This window comes from Patella vulgata, chromosome 2, assembly GCF_932274485.2.
Source record: "Patella vulgata chromosome 2, xgPatVulg1.2, whole genome shotgun sequence".
Taxonomy (NCBI): Eukaryota; Metazoa; Mollusca; class Gastropoda; family Patellidae; genus Patella; species Patella vulgata.
The window spans coordinates 46,259,969-46,277,860 of record NC_065880.2 but is presented as its reverse complement, the minus strand read 5'-3'; the positions used below and the strand labels follow the sequence as shown (position 1 = coordinate 46,277,860).

The following is a 17,892-nucleotide window of genomic DNA, read 5'->3' as shown; positions in this document are numbered from 1 at the left end:
AGTTACAAGTTGTTGGTAACGATACAAATCTTCACCATTGTCCAATTTTAATTTGACCTCACCGATCTTAAAATATTCCATTTACAAACTTTTTGCTGGGAGGATAGCAACAGAATCCTTAAAGTTGGAATCTAATGTAGATTACCCTATACATGTGCCTATACATGTTCGCCAATGGGATAGTGTGATCAGACACTATGGTAGATTATGCAATTTGACGGATAGTCGAGTAACTAAGATTGTTTTTAACTGGAGTAATTTAAAGGCAAAAAGAACCAAAAACTGGAATTTTAGAGTTAAGAATCATTTAAAGAAACTAGATATCAATATAGATATGAATAGTCATGTAAATACCCGAAAACTTGTTTGTGATGTTTTCGAAAGAAACTCCCATTTGTCTTTAGAAAAATGGTTCAATGTTGTAACCCATGTTAGTGCTAAAGCCGGCCAAGGTCATAATAAGCTCCGGTCTTATCGTTTGTTTAAGTTTGTGTATGGACCTGAGAAATATGTAACGGACAATATTATTCCCTCCCATCGCAGTGCTCTGGCGAAATTTAGATGTGGAGTAGCTCCGCTCCGTCTAGAAACTGGGCGATATGAAGGAATCCCTGTTGAGAGCCGTCTTTGTTTTTATTGTACAGATAAAGTCGAAAATGAAGAACATTGTCTTTTAGAATGCGAATTATATAGCGATTTTAGGAATGTTTAATTCACTTTTATACAGGATGTGTGTCCAAACTTTGCGTCTTTTAATAGCTCTGATAAAATGTCTTTTATTCTGTCCAGTGACGAAGTAGTTAAGTTGAGTGCCAAAACCTGCTGCGATATTTTAAAAAGACGGAGGCAAACTTTATACCCATGTTCGTGATTGGGTTCCTATTTTTAGCCTATAAGTGTAGATGTAAATTTTAAAATTCACATTGTATGTGTGTTTTTCTGTTATTTGTATTTTACTATGCTTATTTATTTGTGTCTATATAATGTACAGCTCGTCTCTCATAATTCTTAATGAATGGCAGTTTCTTTTTATTCTTAGTATATTATAATTTTTGAATGTGATGTATTTATAACTGGTGAGACGTTAATAAACAACTACTACTACTACTACTACTTACCCCTCAAAAGAACCGCCGCATTGTTTTGACGTGACACATAAACACCAAGTGTTTCAAAATCAATCATAGACAAAACAAAATTATTTAGATAGATATGTACATGTAGATAGACATATTAACAACACATTTGTTTTCTCTTTAATCAAACAAAACGAATCATTGATATTTGATTGTCTTTTTCACAATCCTGTCATCTTCTGTAATTTTTAGAATAACACGTCCGGGGGTACGAGCAAAAAGGGTTATCAATCCATTTTACATATAGCCGTTGTAGACACTCGAGATGATACAGAATATACGTGACATTAAGCATTTCAATTCCTGTTTTCACAACGTATGAATCCTGATGTACATTATAACCTAAGCAGAAATAGGCAATAGAACTATATATAGATATAAAAATCCCCCAAAACTGCACTCTGACCCGAGTGTGCAACTAAAACGTTTATATACACAGATAATCGGTTGGTCATCATGGTTACAAATTCTTTGCAATTGACCTGTCCATCCCAATATCAGCCTCTCTAATCATTTCATCTATTTCCTCATGTGTGGATTTTTTTACCAAGATTTGTCATAACATGTCGTAAGTCAGCAGCACTGATAAATCCATTACCGGCTTTATCAAAAACATGAAAAGCTTCACGAATATCGTCTGCGGTGTCTGTCATATTTCTTGACATAATGTTTAAAAATTCAGGAAAGTCGAAAATTCCACCACCTTTGTGGGATTTTGTCCAATAGATCTCAAAACTGTTCCCAATTCCTTGATCGTTATTTTACCATCTTAATTTTTATCTAATATCTGCTGTGTGTTGTTCAGCCATAGTGTATTTGTATTTGTGAATTTTAATCTTTAGATATTATGATGATAGATAGTTATATTTAAGGCGAGAGCAGTTTTAATATGATTTAATCGTATTAATCATAATCCGTTTATGTAGTATTGTATTAATGACCTGTAAACTACATATCAATAGAGATTAGATTTACGATCGCGTTTATCTTAGATTAACTTAAATTAAATTGATAATTACCTTTTAATTATCTAATGTTTTGATAATCTCTGCTATTATTAAATATACATTATGGGAGATTAGATAAAGAGCTGGAAGTTATCACTATAATAGTTAAAAAATAGATAATGTAAAGGGAATTTGCTGAAAATTTCAGTCAAATATATCGACTCTGAACCGAGGTTTTAGCGATTGAATTTTCGGCCATGCCTCGATCATCATTACTAAAGTCGGAACGATAAAAAAAAACATAGTCTCGATTATGCATTTCATGATTAAATTATGAATGGAAGCCGAACAGCAAATCGGAACCTAATCCAATAATCATCTCTGGCTAGCGCTGACATAGACAGTTGATTATGGTCTGGATAAGTTAATTAATGTCTAATTAATAATTTAGATAACATTTCAGGCCTAAACAAAGACCTGCAATAGGCAGATTTAGCTCTTGCATAATGTATGTTTAATAGACAACTTTCTGGACATGGTTTTCTAAATTCACTATTGTTTCAAAATGATGTACCAAAAAAAAAAAAAACATTCGACACCAAAAAAAAAAAAAAAAATAAATAAATAAAATTGATATAATGATAATAATTACTCAAAGTTGTATGCCATGTAAAGAAATTGTTATTTCTAATTTTTTTATAAGATGAGACTGGATCACGTAGTGTCACAGCGAAAAGGGGTTGGCGGTTTCCAAGGGCATAAGGATTGAACGGGCGCCAAATATTCGGAGATTCATTTTCTCAAAGAATCATCTTGCTATTCATTTAAGCCCCCATATAGTTTTATAGATATTAAACAATCCCTACTGTGTGATTTTCAATTACTAAACTGTTTAAAGATGCCCCCCCCCCCGCCCGCGCGTACAAATTGTTTGATTTGGTGATATTATTTAGACTAAAAGCATGTTCAAACTAATTTATCTATTTTTCTAGTAAGACTGAGTGCCTCTACGTTGCATATAATATCAAATATGCCATAAATTTATCGGAAATAACTACCCTGTAAGTACTTAATGTCACAATATATTACAAATGAGATGCTATTGCATGCTTCGCGGATGTTTAAAGCATTAGCAAGATCATTTCTCTTTAAAAAAATCACTGAAAATATCCAATATTTAAAATTTGATTACAAAGTCGAGAGGTTGTAGTTAGTTTTTAAAATAGTTGAATAATCGATTTTTTTTATAAATTTGTGTGATAATAGTTGAAAATATTTTGCTTTTTTTGTACCGAATTGGGATTTAGTTTGATATTTCTTTAGTATTTTATTCAGACAATTCATTAAATAGATCAAGCCATGCTAATAGACGTATGATTTATAACATCAATCTCTGTGGTTGCCAACGTAACTGTAATCTGTATTATTTTGTTGAGGGTATTAGTATTACCAAGTCAACGGATTAATCTGATTAAAGTCATTATATATAACTCCCCATGATATAGATCAAAATACACAACAATCTCTCACCTCAACAGAATCAGACTCAGAAATACGATACTATCAAACCAATTACTTTACATAATGGCTGATCAACTGAATGAAGAACAAATTGCTGAATTTAAAGAAGCTTTCAGTTTATTTGATAAAGACGGAGATGGCACCGTAACTACCAAAGAATTGGGAACTGTTATGAGATCTCTGGGACAAAATCCAACAGAAGCAGAACTACAAGACATGATTAACGAAGTTGATGCTGACGGTAATGGAACGATCGACTTTCCTGAATTTTTGACCATGATGGCTTCCAAAATGAAAGACACAGACAGTGAAGAAGAAATTCGCGAAGCTTTTCGTGTTTTTGATAAAGATGGAAATGGATTTATCAGTGCTGCTGAATTACGACATGTTATGACAAATCTTGGTGAAAAATTAACAGACGAGGAAGTAGATGAAATGATTAGAGAGGCTGATATTGATGGTGATGGACAAGTCAATTATGAAGAATTTGGAAAAATGATGACCAACAGATAAACAAAGCGCAATGTTGACTTTAAAAATAATTAAAAAAACAACAAACAAACAAAATCCCACGCCGTGAATATTATTGTCAATACCATCATTTTGTTAGCATTAAACATTAATTTCATTACCGTAACATGTACAATAAAAGTTATATTTATAATGAATGTGTATTTCCTTTAACGTTCTACTGTCTATACCGACTGGGTGCTATGGGGGAAATTTTGCCTGGCACTACGGCATACTCTTATATCGAATTCCCGCTGTCAAGGGTTCTTTTACGTGTACAAAGGGCCTGGGTATTGCGTGTCATCCGAATGACTATAGGTCTACCTTGTCCCTTGCCAGGCCCTCCCTTGCCAGGCCCTCCGTCCTGCATCAGTAACAAGGGGGAACCAAGCCGGAAATTCAGATGAACATTCTCGGTCAACACAGGCTCGAACACGGGACCTCCAGTTGGCGAGCCGACGTTTTACTAACCGAGCCACCATGGATCCCACAAACAATTTTAACCTGGATTTCTCGCGAATTATAGGCTGAACTTATAACTGGTAATGCAATCACTTCTATAATCCAGTTTTGTCCGAAACCATTGGTGTTTATTATGACTTACCTCACCCGATTCAACTGTAGTTAGCCGCTTCAAGAGGTATAGGTAAGTGATGTTAGAAGTGGACATATATTATTAATTCTAATATATATTACTAATAAGCCTTCTTGAAGCGGCTAACTTTAACAAGTTTTAATATCTGTAACTATTTTTTTATTTTTTAAAAATGAAAGTCTACTTTAACGTAGCTAAGTCTTTAACTTCATAATAATATCATCCATGGTCTTCGACATTGAAAACACGAATTATTTGTTAATTTAAATCAACATTGATGATATGATCTTACCGAGAAAAAATGATGGGCTTCTGATAACCAATATTTAAGACAAAATAAACATTTTGTCATTGGTACGTTTGTATACACAGATAATCGGTTGGTCATCATGGTTACAAATTCTTTACAATTGACCTGTCAATCCCAATATCAGCCTCTCTAATCATTTCATCTATTTCCTCATGTGTGGATTTTTTACTAACATTTGTCATAACATGTGGTAAGTCAGCAGCACTGATAAATCCATTACCGCCTTTATCAAAAACACGAAAAGCTTCACGAATATCTTCTGCGGTGTCTGTGCCTGTCATTTTTCTTGACATAATGTTTAAAAATTCAGGAAAGTCGAAAATTCTACCAACTTTGTGGGATTTAGTCCAATAGATCTCAAAACTGTTCCCAATTCCTTGATCGTTATTTTACCATCTCCATTTTTATCTAATATCTGCTGTGTGTTGTTCAGCCATGGTATAAGGTGGTTATGCTACTCTCGTATTGTGAATTTTAATCTTTAGATATTATGATGATAGATAGTTATACAGTTTGTCTATTTAAGGCGAGAGTAGTTTTAATATGATTTTAATCGTATTAATCATAATCCGTTGATGTAGTATTATATTAATGACCTGTAAACTACATACCAATAGAGATTAGATTTACGATCACGTTTATCTTAGATTAACTTAAATTAAATTGATAATTACCTTTTAATTATCTAATGTTTTGATAATCTCTGCTATTATTAAATATACATTATGGGAGATTAGATAAAGAGCTGGCAGTTATCACTATTATTGTTAAAAAATAGATAATGTAAAGGAAATTTGCTGAAAATTTCAGTCAAATTGATCCACTCTGAACCGAGATTTTAGCGATTGAATTTTCGGTCTAGCCTCGATCATCATTACTAAAGTCGGTACGATAAAAAAAAACATAGTCTCGATTATTCATTTCATGATTAAATTATGAATGGAAGCCGAACAGCAAATCGGAACCTAATCCAATAACCATCTCAGGCTAGCGATGACATCGAGAGTTGATTATGGTCTGGATAAGTTAATTAATGTCTAATTAATAATTTAGATAACATTTCAGGCCTAAAGAAAGACCTGCATTAGGCAGATTTAGCTCTTGCATAATGTATGTTTAATAGACAACTTTCTGGACATGGTTTTCTAAATTCACTATTGTTTCAAAATGATGTACAAAAAAAAAAAACAACATTCGACACCAAAAAAAAAAAAAAAATAAATAAAAAAATAGAATAAAATTGATATGATGATAATATTTACTCATAGTTGTATGCCATGTAAATAAATTATTTCTAATTTTTTGATAAGATGAGAGGAGACTGAATCACGTAGTGTCACAGCGAAAGGGGGTTGGCGGTTTCCAAGGGCGTAAGGATTTAACGGGCGCCAAATATTCGAAGATTCATTTTCTCAAAGAATCATCTTGCTTTTCATTTAAGCCCCCATATAGTTTTATAGAAATTAAACAATCCCCACTGTGTGATTTTCAATTACTAAACTGTTTAAAGATGCACCCACCCACCCCCGCCCCTACAAATTGTTTGATTTGGTGATATTATTTAGACTAAAAGCATGTTCAAACTAATTTATCTATTTTTCTAGAATTGGGATTTAGTTTGATATTTCTTTAGTATTTTATTCAGACAATTCATTAAAAAGATCAAGCCATGCTAAGAAGTATAATTTATAACATCAATCTCTGTGGTTGCCAACGTAACTGTAATCTGTATTATTTTGTTGAGGGTATTAGTATTACCAAGTCAACGGATTACTCTGATTAAAGTCATAATATATAACTCCCCATGATATAGATCAAAATACACAACAATCTCTCACCTCGACAGAATCAGGCTCATAAATACGATACTATCAAACCAATTACTTTACATAATGGCTGATCAACTGAATGAAGAACAAATTGCTGAATTTAAAGAAGCTTTCAGTTTATTTGATAAAGACGGGGATGGCACCGTAACAACCAAAGAATTGGGAACTGTTATGAGATCTCTGGGACAAAATCCAACAGAAGCAGAACTACAAGACATGATTAACGAAGTTGATGCTGACGGTAATGGAACGATCGACTTCCCTGAATTTTTGACCATGATGGCTTCCAAGATGAAAGACACGGACAGTGAAGAAGAAATTCGTGAAGCTTTTCGTGTTTTTGATAAAGATGGAAATGGATTTATCAGTGCTGCTGAATTACGACATGTTATGACAAATCTTGGTGAAAAATTAACAGACGAGGAAGTAGATGAAATGATTAGAGAGGCTGATATTGATGGTGATGGACAAGTCAATTATGAAGAATTTGGAAAAATGATGACCAACAGATAAACAAAGCGCAATGTTGACTTGAAAAATAATTTGTGAAAATGATGTCAAATAAATATGTGAAAAGTTGTGACTATCAGCTTTTTTAGATTATTATTGACATATCAGCAATGTTGATTTTTACAATGTTATACCTTTTTGGGCGAACTTTAATGAAGTATTTATAATGTAGATCAGTAGATCTATATAGATATTTATATTGTTTTCATGGATGACCTAGTTGAAGTTACAGCGTCTATCTGTGTTGGTTTGGAATTAACAGTAATAAAGAAACGAACCCTTGGTTACTCCAAGCTTATTTCAGGAATATATATATATTTTTTTTTATTCGGGATATTTATTGAAACAATCCAAAGGGGAGTGGTGTCAATTTTATAGCAAAAAGTTAATTGTTTAGCAATGTTTATATTTATTATTTTTTGGAATCTCAATTTCAACATTCCTTTGGCAGTATAGATTCAATTTCACTGTGTATTCCTTTGAGACATTCAATTTCAGTGAAAATATTAAAAGATACAAATAAGCTATAATACTGTATATTCTCTCTTTTTTAAATTTTATTTTAATACGCCCACATTTCACATGGGGCTGGATTGGCTAGTCCCATAATAAGGAGAAACCATCTCGGTTTATGGAACGATTTTGTTGTAGAGCTATTTCCCCTGTCACAGGTCAGATAGACAGTGAAGAAGAAATTCGTGAAGCTTTTCGTGTTTTTGATAAAGACGGTAATGGATTTATCAGTGCTGCTGAATTACGACATGTTATGACAAATCTTGGTGAAAAATTAACAGATGAGGAACTAGATGAAATGATTAGGGAGGCTGATATTGATGGTGATGGACAAGTCAATTATGAAGAATTTGGAAAAATGATGACCAACACAACAGATAAAAAAAACTGCAATGTTGACTTTAAAAATAATAATAATAAAAAAACACGCAGTGAATATTATTGTCAATACCATCATTTTGTTAGCATTAAACATTAATTTCATTACCGTAACATGTATAATAAATATTATATTTATAATGAATGTGTATGTCCTTTAACGTTCTACTGTCTGTACCGACTGGGTGCTATGGGGGACATTTTGACTGGCACTACGGCATACTCTTATATCGAATTCCTGGTGTTAAGGGTTCTTTTACGTGTACAAGGGAACTGGATATTTCGTGCCATCCGAATGACTATAGGCCTACCTTGTCCCTTGCCAGCCCCTCCGTCCTGCATCAGTAACAAGGGGGAACCAAGCCGGAAAATCCAGATGAATTTTTTCGGTCAACACAGGCTCGAACACGGGACCTCCAGGTTAGCGAGCCAACGTTTTACTGACTGGTCAACCTTGGCCCCCCCGCAAACAATTTGAAGAGACACAATATACCCTATATAATTGTGACCTGTATATTCCAGTTCAATTACTAAATGCCATTGAAACAATTTATAGAATTAATGTTGTCAAAATGTAGAATGTTGGGAAAGAAAACAGGTTTTAGGACTGGCCTACACAAAACATCGCTTATTTTGAGAATAAAATGCAGTTGTTATTTTACTATATATAGGCTAGTATGGGCAATGATAGGGAGGACAATTTCCTCGGTAGCTGCGTTTCCTCCTATCTTTTACGACTTGTTTCAAGTTGGAGGGCTGACTCCCGAGTTTTCGCATGATCCGAAAGACTAGGCAATATTTTTCTTAAATATAGAAATATAGCACGCAGTGCTAACTTTAACCTGGATTTCTCGCGAATTATAGGTTAATCTAAACTTATATATAACCGGTAAGGCAGTGATCTATAACCCAGTTTTGGCCCAAAGCGGTCTTTACTAATCACTTACCTCATGGTTACGTCTAAGATAAACGGCATGTCAACTGGGCGACTGGGGGTATATAGGAGCGGTCATTTTCATATTTATTTTAGGAGGGGGGGGGGGAGCTGGTGCTGATAGTGGGGTCTTAATTATATTACTGTAAGCTTAAAAGGGTACACAATATTGTGAACTAATAGATCGGTAGACGAATATTGTAAGACACACGCGTCTTTTCACCCACTGCTGAAGACCACTACGAGCTATAGCGAATTATTGAAATAAAATTGAGCGTTAGACAGAAAATTAACCCCAATCCACCCACTGGGTTATAATGTGTATCCGACTGTCAACAATCTTTGCAATAATATTATATGAATGACAAGGTAGCGCAATGTAATTCAGAAAACGTCTCCCCATATTGATCATTTAAACGTGTTTACCAATTGCGCGCACTTTTCATTGAATAAAGTGAATAGAAATCAATGTTTAACGAACACTACAGAATCTGCAAGGAAATACTATTATTTATAATGAGGAGAGAATTTAAACTAATCATAGATCTTAACTCGTCAGATAATCTCAAAATCAATTCATGATTGTTCAATATTCAAACACATTCCACTTCCTACTGTTTTCATGGACTTGTGTCAATAAAACTATTCAACCGAGAACCGTATACTTAAAATTGAGAATAGTTAGATTTAAACTATTTTATTTGATTTGTGTTGAGGATTGGCAATCTACTGATATTTGGTAATGATTTTGGAACACGACAATTTTTCTAATAATGCCATGCAAAATGAATAAGATTTTAAAAATTTTTTTAAAAAATTTTATCAACTAAACTTTGCGTAAAAAATGGACAACGGTATAATTTGAGCGAGGAATTATAACGGAGACTATCTATATAAGTGTACAGTTGGTCATAGCCGTTAATTTAAAGAAACCCTGGCTGGGTGGGACCCTTCTAGACATTTAAGTCCCAGCTGATTCTTACATAAAGGACAGGAATAACAATGACAAATACATTCATGACTGAAAATACATTTACTAAAGAAAATATCGCATTTAATCGTAATTTAAACGGCAAGTGAACCCGAAACCAATGGATAGTTTGGCCATCTTGTCTATTTTTTTTAATAGCATGGGTGAAAAGTACCAAACTAGATTAACTCATTGGCAACAGACATTTTCATATTCCGTACCCGAATAACAATTATGGATAGCAAGAGTTGGTAGATCATGAATTGCTCGCCAGAAGAAAAAAAACCCCAGATTGTTGGTTTATATACATGACACACTTGTTGGTTTCACTCGTCAAGTATCTGAATTTATGATAATTAAAATGGAGAGAAAACAATCATTATATACCAAAGAAATTTTTTTTTTCTATCGAAATTCATTACTTTGGCGCCAAGATCTAACAGATTTTAAAAATACTAAAATAGTTCATGTTAAGACTTTCTTTTTATATGTTATTAAAATCAGAAAACATCCAAAGTCGTATAATATAATGCAAAGTCTTCGAATGGAGGGGGCTAGCTCTGTCTCCCCTGCAATGGTCGATCTATAAAGTAAATATTTCCCATTTTAAAAGTGCTATATAAGTGTTTGTGAAAGAGTATGCACCACCACTATATTGATTCCCGTATTGGAATGGGTGTCACACCTTGCATCCAATCTCTGTGTATGCTACTGCAATAAAATATGTTTAAAACAATTAATGAACAACCGTTTGGTATGTTTTGTAAATGAACGCTACCGTTACAATACTGTATATTTTTTACCCTAATTTTGTTATCTGTGTATATTTAATTTTTGTGGGTACACATTTAGATTGGCGTGACCAATCTTTCACAGTCGGATTAACAGTAACGGTATTAAACAATTAACCGTTTCTACTAACAATAGTTTTCGGCTTAGATTAACGAAGTCAACTGTTACTTTATTATGGAGTTATTCATACCTGACTAGAGACAAAGGCTACCCCATGTAATCTAAGGGATTAATGTGAGATAATGGACGGTTATATCTTTAATCTATGTTTGGGGTCTGAGTTTGTTTGTTGGTTGCGAAAATTCGGCATGTATTGTTTACATCACCAAGTCAACAGATCGTACTAATTAATCCGTCATTTCTAGGTATATAAGTTTCCACTTGTACTCAAAACCATATCATTACCATCTGCGATCTCTCCATTTCAAGCCAACCCAGTGTTTCTGAACAAGAACGGACTCTATCCAGCAATCCAACAAAACAAAATGGCTGAGCAACTCAACGAAGTACAAATCTCTGAATTCAAAGAAGCTTTCAGTTTATTTGACAAGGATGGTGATGGAACCATTACAACCAAGGAATTGGGAACAGTTATGAGATCCCTTGGACAAAATCCAACAGAAGCAGAACTTCAAGACATGATTAACGAAGTAGATGCTGACGGTAATGGAACGATCGACTTTCCTGAATTTTTAACCATGATGGCTACCAAGATGAAAGATGTCGACACAGAGGAAGAAATGAAGGAAGCGTTCCGAGTGTTTGATAAAGACGGTAATGGATTTATCAGTGCTGCTGAATTACGACATGTTATGACAAATCTTGGTGAAAAATTAACCGACGAGGAAGTAGATGAGATGATTAGAGAGGCTGATACTGACGGAGACGGGCAGGTTAATTATGACGAATTTGTGAAAATGATGTCTGGGGGGCAATAATGTTGATACAGCATGAACAAAACTTTAAAATTCTAAAACTAGCAATGACATACTGTGACTGTGATCTTGTTTACCTGTATCGTTCTGTTAATCTTCTGTTTTATCTCATTGATTGATATGTTTTTGATATCATGTGTATAGTAAATTATTTCATAATACATTGAGTTTATAAATTTTTTAGATACCCTATGGTTTATAGTTTTATATCAAAGCAGCAATCAGCTTATTGGATATTTTCTTTGGATTCGCACACAAGAAGTATATCTAATAAACCGAAAGATATCCGAAAAATATTGCAATGTTCGGAACGTCTAGAAATTGCCAACCTGGAAAAGGAAAGGGATGGGAGTGTAACGTAATGAAATGAAATGAAATGGGGTTTAACGTCCTACTGTTTTGCTCCGAACTGGGCTAATGAAGACGGGCGTACGCCATACAGTGTGCTATGGAGGAACTTTTGCCCTGAGAGCGACACTACGGCCTACTCTTATATCGAATTCCAACTGTCAAGGGATCTTTTACGTGCACGCCAATGTGTACACGGGACCTCGGTTTTTTGTCCCATCCGAACGACTAGACAGCTGCCCTTGTCAGCCCCTCCGTCCCGCATTACTGACAAGGGAGGATTGTAACGTCTAGTTAACTAAATAAGCTTATATTGATCAGTTTGAGACTGACTTTTCACCAATTTTTAGAGGCGGAATCACAAGGGGCGAATTTTGTCCAGACAGCTGCGCTTCTGCCTACTTTAGTCTAAATTTGAACTTGCGATAGCCCGATTGAAATGACTATATAGACACGTCGTCCCCACGCCTCCTCTCACATTCAAGCAGTAATTGAGCGATAACCATTATAAATATTTAAGTTTCAAATATCAAATTAAAAATCATGTAACCAAGCAATAGATAATGCAGGCCTAAGCTTAAGTGGCAAGGAGTGCGCATACTTTCCGAGTCCCAAAGGCCTGTGTCTTGTGTTTTATCCGGTTTGTTCCTACATCTCGCAGTCCACCCACTCTACCCGATCCACAGCCTAAATAACAGTCAATCATTACGCATGATGAACTATGATAACCAATGTCAGTCCTACATTCAGGACTCTCACAAGCCTATGTGGCGCCCCAGGGCAAAAGTTTCTCAGTTAAGCCCCCACCCCCCACATGCATACTGTAACTGCTTTGTTCAATGCCTGCGATAATTTTAACACTTTATCTAAATAACTATCTATGAAATCAACTAAGCAACTTGGGATTAAAATTAAAAAGTTGCGTAACTTTATCGTTACGAAAACTTGCAGTTGTAAGAGGATATTACATTTACAACATATTGTTTATTTTAATTCAGCACAAACAGGGGTTCAGCCTAACAGTAGGATATCTTTCATTACACTATAACTATTAGGACCTAGTTAAGCCAAAGTATTGGGCCTATCGCGACAAAGACCGACACTTACTTCGATTAAAATAACCCCCCAAGCATTGGCGCACAACAGGGAGGGAGTATGGGGGGGGGGGGGCGCTTAGTCCAGATAGACAAATGGACCATTTTTTTGGCCGAGTGGGCCGTTTTTTTTCTCAGTAATATGGACCGGTTTACCTGAGTCTCTTACACATTCAATCAAACCATAAGTTCGTATTGTCAAGTATTGAGTGAAATTACTCCGTGCTCATGAGGAAACTCCCGCGCACAGTAGCTACATTGCCAAGTACATATAAGTAGAAAATGAACATCTTACATTATGTAGATGATGATATAATCACTGTCTGTCTTTTTGTACTTTATTTTGGAAATACGAATTTTGAGATTATGCGGGCGAATTATTTTATGCCCCCCCTCTCCCCCCCCCCCCCCCCGGGAGAATATGTTTGTGCGCCTCTGCTCCCAAGTTCTGTCTTTCGATAATTTGGTCAGGCTGCTACTAAGTTTTCCATTCATTGAGAGTTCCATAATTTTGTTCATCGCCCCAATTAAAACAGCGGGTACTATTCTCTCTTCGCTATGGATAATAGTAATACCACGCCAGATTACGAAGCGTGTTACTGCATTTCGCACCTTGAACTCATTAATCTGACACTAATATATCAATAGGTTCATGTATTATTATGTCGTAGGGATAGTCAAAGGTATATCAATTACAAATGAGTAGAGAATGAAGAGGCGATAAGATTTCCTTAGATTTGATCAAGATGTATACTAATAGATCTATATCAACAGATGATAAAAATTAAACTGAAACACAGTTACAGATCCTGTATGAGACTAACCGTGGAGCAATTTATCACTGATGAACCAAGTCTACACTCGCTTTGGCGAATACTAAGTTGTTAGTTTCAGTAATGCAACTCCTCACATGAGTGTTAACTGAAAAACTAGTGTGACATTAGACCTAAATGCAAATTTAAGAACTTTACGCTCTGCAATGGAAATTAGGTAATTTATCATACTTCAATGCGTTTTTTTTTAAAAATTGCACCCCTTTTACACTGTATGTATGATTTTTTTTAAAAAAAGTACTTATCACACTCTCAAGTCGGAGAAAACCCACGAGGCCAAGTATTGAGCAGACGACCCCGCTATTTGTAACTCACAAACCTTAAAGCTTATGATCTAGACTTGGACGCTCAACCCACCAGCCCAACACCGAGTAATAAGATTATCGGTTCGTTTTAATGGTTACGCTTGGTTATGAGTTATGTTATAGGGAACCACGTGGCTAAGTGGGTAAGACACTGGCTCGCTAGCCTAGAGGTCGCGTGTTCGATCCCTGCATTGCCGAGAAATTCGTTCGGATGGGACGAAAATCATAGCACATTGTATGGCGTATGCCCCTATTCATTAGCCCAGTCGGAGCAGACCAGTAGGATGTTAAACCCCATTTCATTTCGAAATGTAATAGTATGACTATATAAACTTGCCGATGTATATCGCCCAGTTTCATGGGTCTCAAATTATATCTGACCCACTAGTATATAAATAGAACATATTTTGCTATATTAAAATCTAATCTAAAATTACGAAACTATGAGGTAAAGGCATTTGAACGCCTGAGGATATTTTTATTATTATTAAAAATTGTTTAATGTTTTTATTTTGTGATGGTGGGGGGAGGGGGTGTTAAAAGAAATAAATGCATCGTGTGTCTGACGTCAAAGTGATGCCTGAAGACAAATTTGAAAAAAGTTCAAAATTGTTTACGTTTAAACAGTTACAAGACGGATGGTGTGATGTATATTTTAGCAAATCACGAGCACCGAAACATTCATCAATCAAACTTTTATATAGATTTCGTTATCAAAACGATGTTATTGGCTGATTTTGCAATTGGCATCTGTGCAGTTTGAAATAGAATCAACTGAGTTAAATACGCGACAGTTGTCGAGATGAATTAATACGACCTTTATAATACTACATGTATAAGGTCTTCCCAGGGAGTAAAGTATATAAAACTATTTTTAAAAAAGGGACAGCGGAAACTGATAGTATCAGAGTTTGTACCCTAGTTACAAAGAAAAGAACCAGCCAACTAGAACGCATAGTTCAGGCTGTGGGAAAGACGCAGAAACTTTGAAGGTTGTGTAGTTGACCGCCGTTCATCACAAATTATACAAAATGGCTGATCAACTTACAGAAGAACAAATTGCTGAGTTCAGAGAAGCTTTCAGTTTATTTGATAAAGATGGAGACGGCACTGTAACGTCAAAAGAATTAGGGACAGTTATGAGGTCAATGGGACAGAATCCAACAGAAACAGAACTTCAAGACATGATTAACGAAGTTGATGCTGACGGTAATGGAACGATCGACTTTCCTGAATTTTTATCCATGATGGCCAAGAAGTTGAAAGATGTAGACACAGAAGAAGAAATGATGGAAGCATTTCGTGCGTTTGATAGTGACGGTAATGGATTTATCAGTTCTACAGAATTACGACATATCATGACAAATCTTGGTGAAAAATTAACAGATGACGAGGTGCGTGAAATGATAGTAGAAGCCGATTTGGATGGAGACGGACAAGTTAGTTATGAAGAATTCGTTAAAATGATGTCTAGTAAATAATCAGTGTAAAAATGAATAAAGATCCATGCCACGTGACTGTATGTGTATTTAACAGTGACAATGAGTAGCCTAACTCAAATTTATAAGAAAACGTCAACTATACATTTCATCTGTGCAATTGACGATAAAGTTACACAAATACTTATAGCCTTACTTTTTATTCGTGTTTTCAAAGTAAAGTGTGACTCTTTCAGGCATATAGATACAAGTTAACATTTACTCCAGTAAAGATAACAATAAGGTTTACTACCCTATACTGTATAAGATAATGACGATGGTGTGTTTATGGTTGGGATCATAAGCACAATTATTGAAGATTATATTTGATATTCTACCAACATAAAATTAAAATATAATATTGACAGTGTTGTATTAGAACTATGGGGTGTATGCCAACGTGTTTACCTCATACAGTAAATTGGCTATTTGTACCCGTAAAAAAGCTAATATGAAGTATTTCTTAAATATTGTAATCGGGATAAAGCCAATATGGCGTAATTCTTATTGTCCCATTAACATTATTATTTTTAATTTACTGTCATAGTTTTTATATTAAAGCAGAATGTAGTCCATTTAGTTTCGTAAACATTTTGATATTTGACATTGACAAATGTTACAAAACGCGGTGAAAATGACATAGTTCTTCTACCGTTCATGATTGAAACGTTGTTTGTTAATTTGTCAAGAGGGGCTGTGGTGACTCAGTGAGTAAGACTGTTTTCTCCGCTAATTTTCGCTCTATATATGTATTTGGTAAATATAGCCTTTTTATGGTCAACGCTGGCACTATTGATAGCGTATAATTCTTACCTATTAATTTTCTTCAAAGGGTTTCCCTTTTGCTTGCAACGTAACTTGTTTCTGCACCAACCGTTCTAATCATACGATATGTCATACAGTGTGCTGTTTTGAATTCCAACTGTCAAGGGTTCTTTACGTGTACACCAACGTGTATACGTGACCTCGGTTTTTCGTGCCATCCGTTCGACTAGATTATTAAAGTTATGTGTATTTTCCAAATAAATGAAAAGATGCAATCTGATTAAAATACAGACCTATATTTCGTTTCGTTTTCTATGCTTTCAATGGCCTCTGTTGCATGAAGATCTGGCCAGTTGTAGTGGGAGAACGCTAGATCGGAGACGGTCCTACACATATGACGTCATATGTAGATTATGCGTTAAGGTTAGGGTAAGGGTTAGGTCTGGTCCAGGGTTAGGGTTAGGGCTTGCCCTGTTTACAATGTCTCCGATCTAGCATTTTCCGTTGTAGTGGGAGTTCGCGTCAGGTGTCATACGAAAGGCTTTTGACCTATGACGTCAAACACTTGATTAACTTATCAGCGTTGATGTTTCTAGTGATTTACCCACAGTCCCGTGCATCGCATGCCAGAAACTCGCTGAAACAGATCGTTTCACTGGCTAATCCCTCACATCAACCAAAACGCGGATTATATAACAACCCTTCTAGATCCTGGTGTAGTAAAGACAAGTAAAACGAAATTTGGAACAATAAAAACGAAACGAAATAGTATTTGCGTTTTAATCAGGGCGCTAGTCCTGTTTACACCGTCTCCGATCTAGCGTTCTCCGTTGTAGTGGGAGGTCGCGTCAAGGGCCATACGAGCGATATTTTAACCCTATGACGTCAGGCATTTGATTAACCGTTCATGTGTCTAGTGGATTACCCGCAGTTATGTGCACCTCACGCCAAAAGCTCGCTGAAACAGACCGTTTCATTGGCTAATCCCTCACACCAACCAGAACGTGGATTATATAACAACTCTTCCAGATCCTAGTGTAGTAAAGGCAAGTAAAACGAAATTGCACCATTTATAACAACTCTTCCAGATCCTAGTGTAGTAAAGGCAAGTAAAACGAAATTTTGAACCATAAAAACGAAACGAAATAGGATCTGTGTTTTAATCAGATCGGAAAAGTTGTATAATATA

At 35.3% G+C, this 17,892-nt stretch overlaps 2 protein-coding genes across 2 annotated transcripts; both read left to right on the top strand.

Annotated features, from left to right (window-relative positions):
• Positions 1–3,667: 3,667 nt before the first annotated feature.
• LOC130010752 (calmodulin-alpha-like) lies at positions 3,668–7,364 on the top strand. Its single transcript, XM_056098750.1, has 2 exons — positions 3,668–4,087; positions 6,945–7,364. Exons 1-2 carry the CDS (start codon positions 3,668–3,670, stop codon positions 7,359–7,361), a joined length of 837 nt encoding a protein of 278 aa, XP_055954725.1. The 3' UTR covers positions 7,362–7,364.
• Positions 7,365–11,430: 4,066 nt separating this feature from the next.
• LOC126811633 (uncharacterized) lies at positions 11,431–17,001 on the top strand. Its single transcript, XM_050537417.1, has 2 exons — positions 11,431–11,679; positions 15,501–17,001. Exons 1-2 carry the CDS (start codon positions 11,431–11,433, stop codon positions 15,939–15,941), a joined length of 690 nt encoding a protein of 229 aa, XP_050393374.1. The 3' UTR covers positions 15,942–17,001.
• Positions 17,002–17,892: the final 891 nt, after the last annotated feature.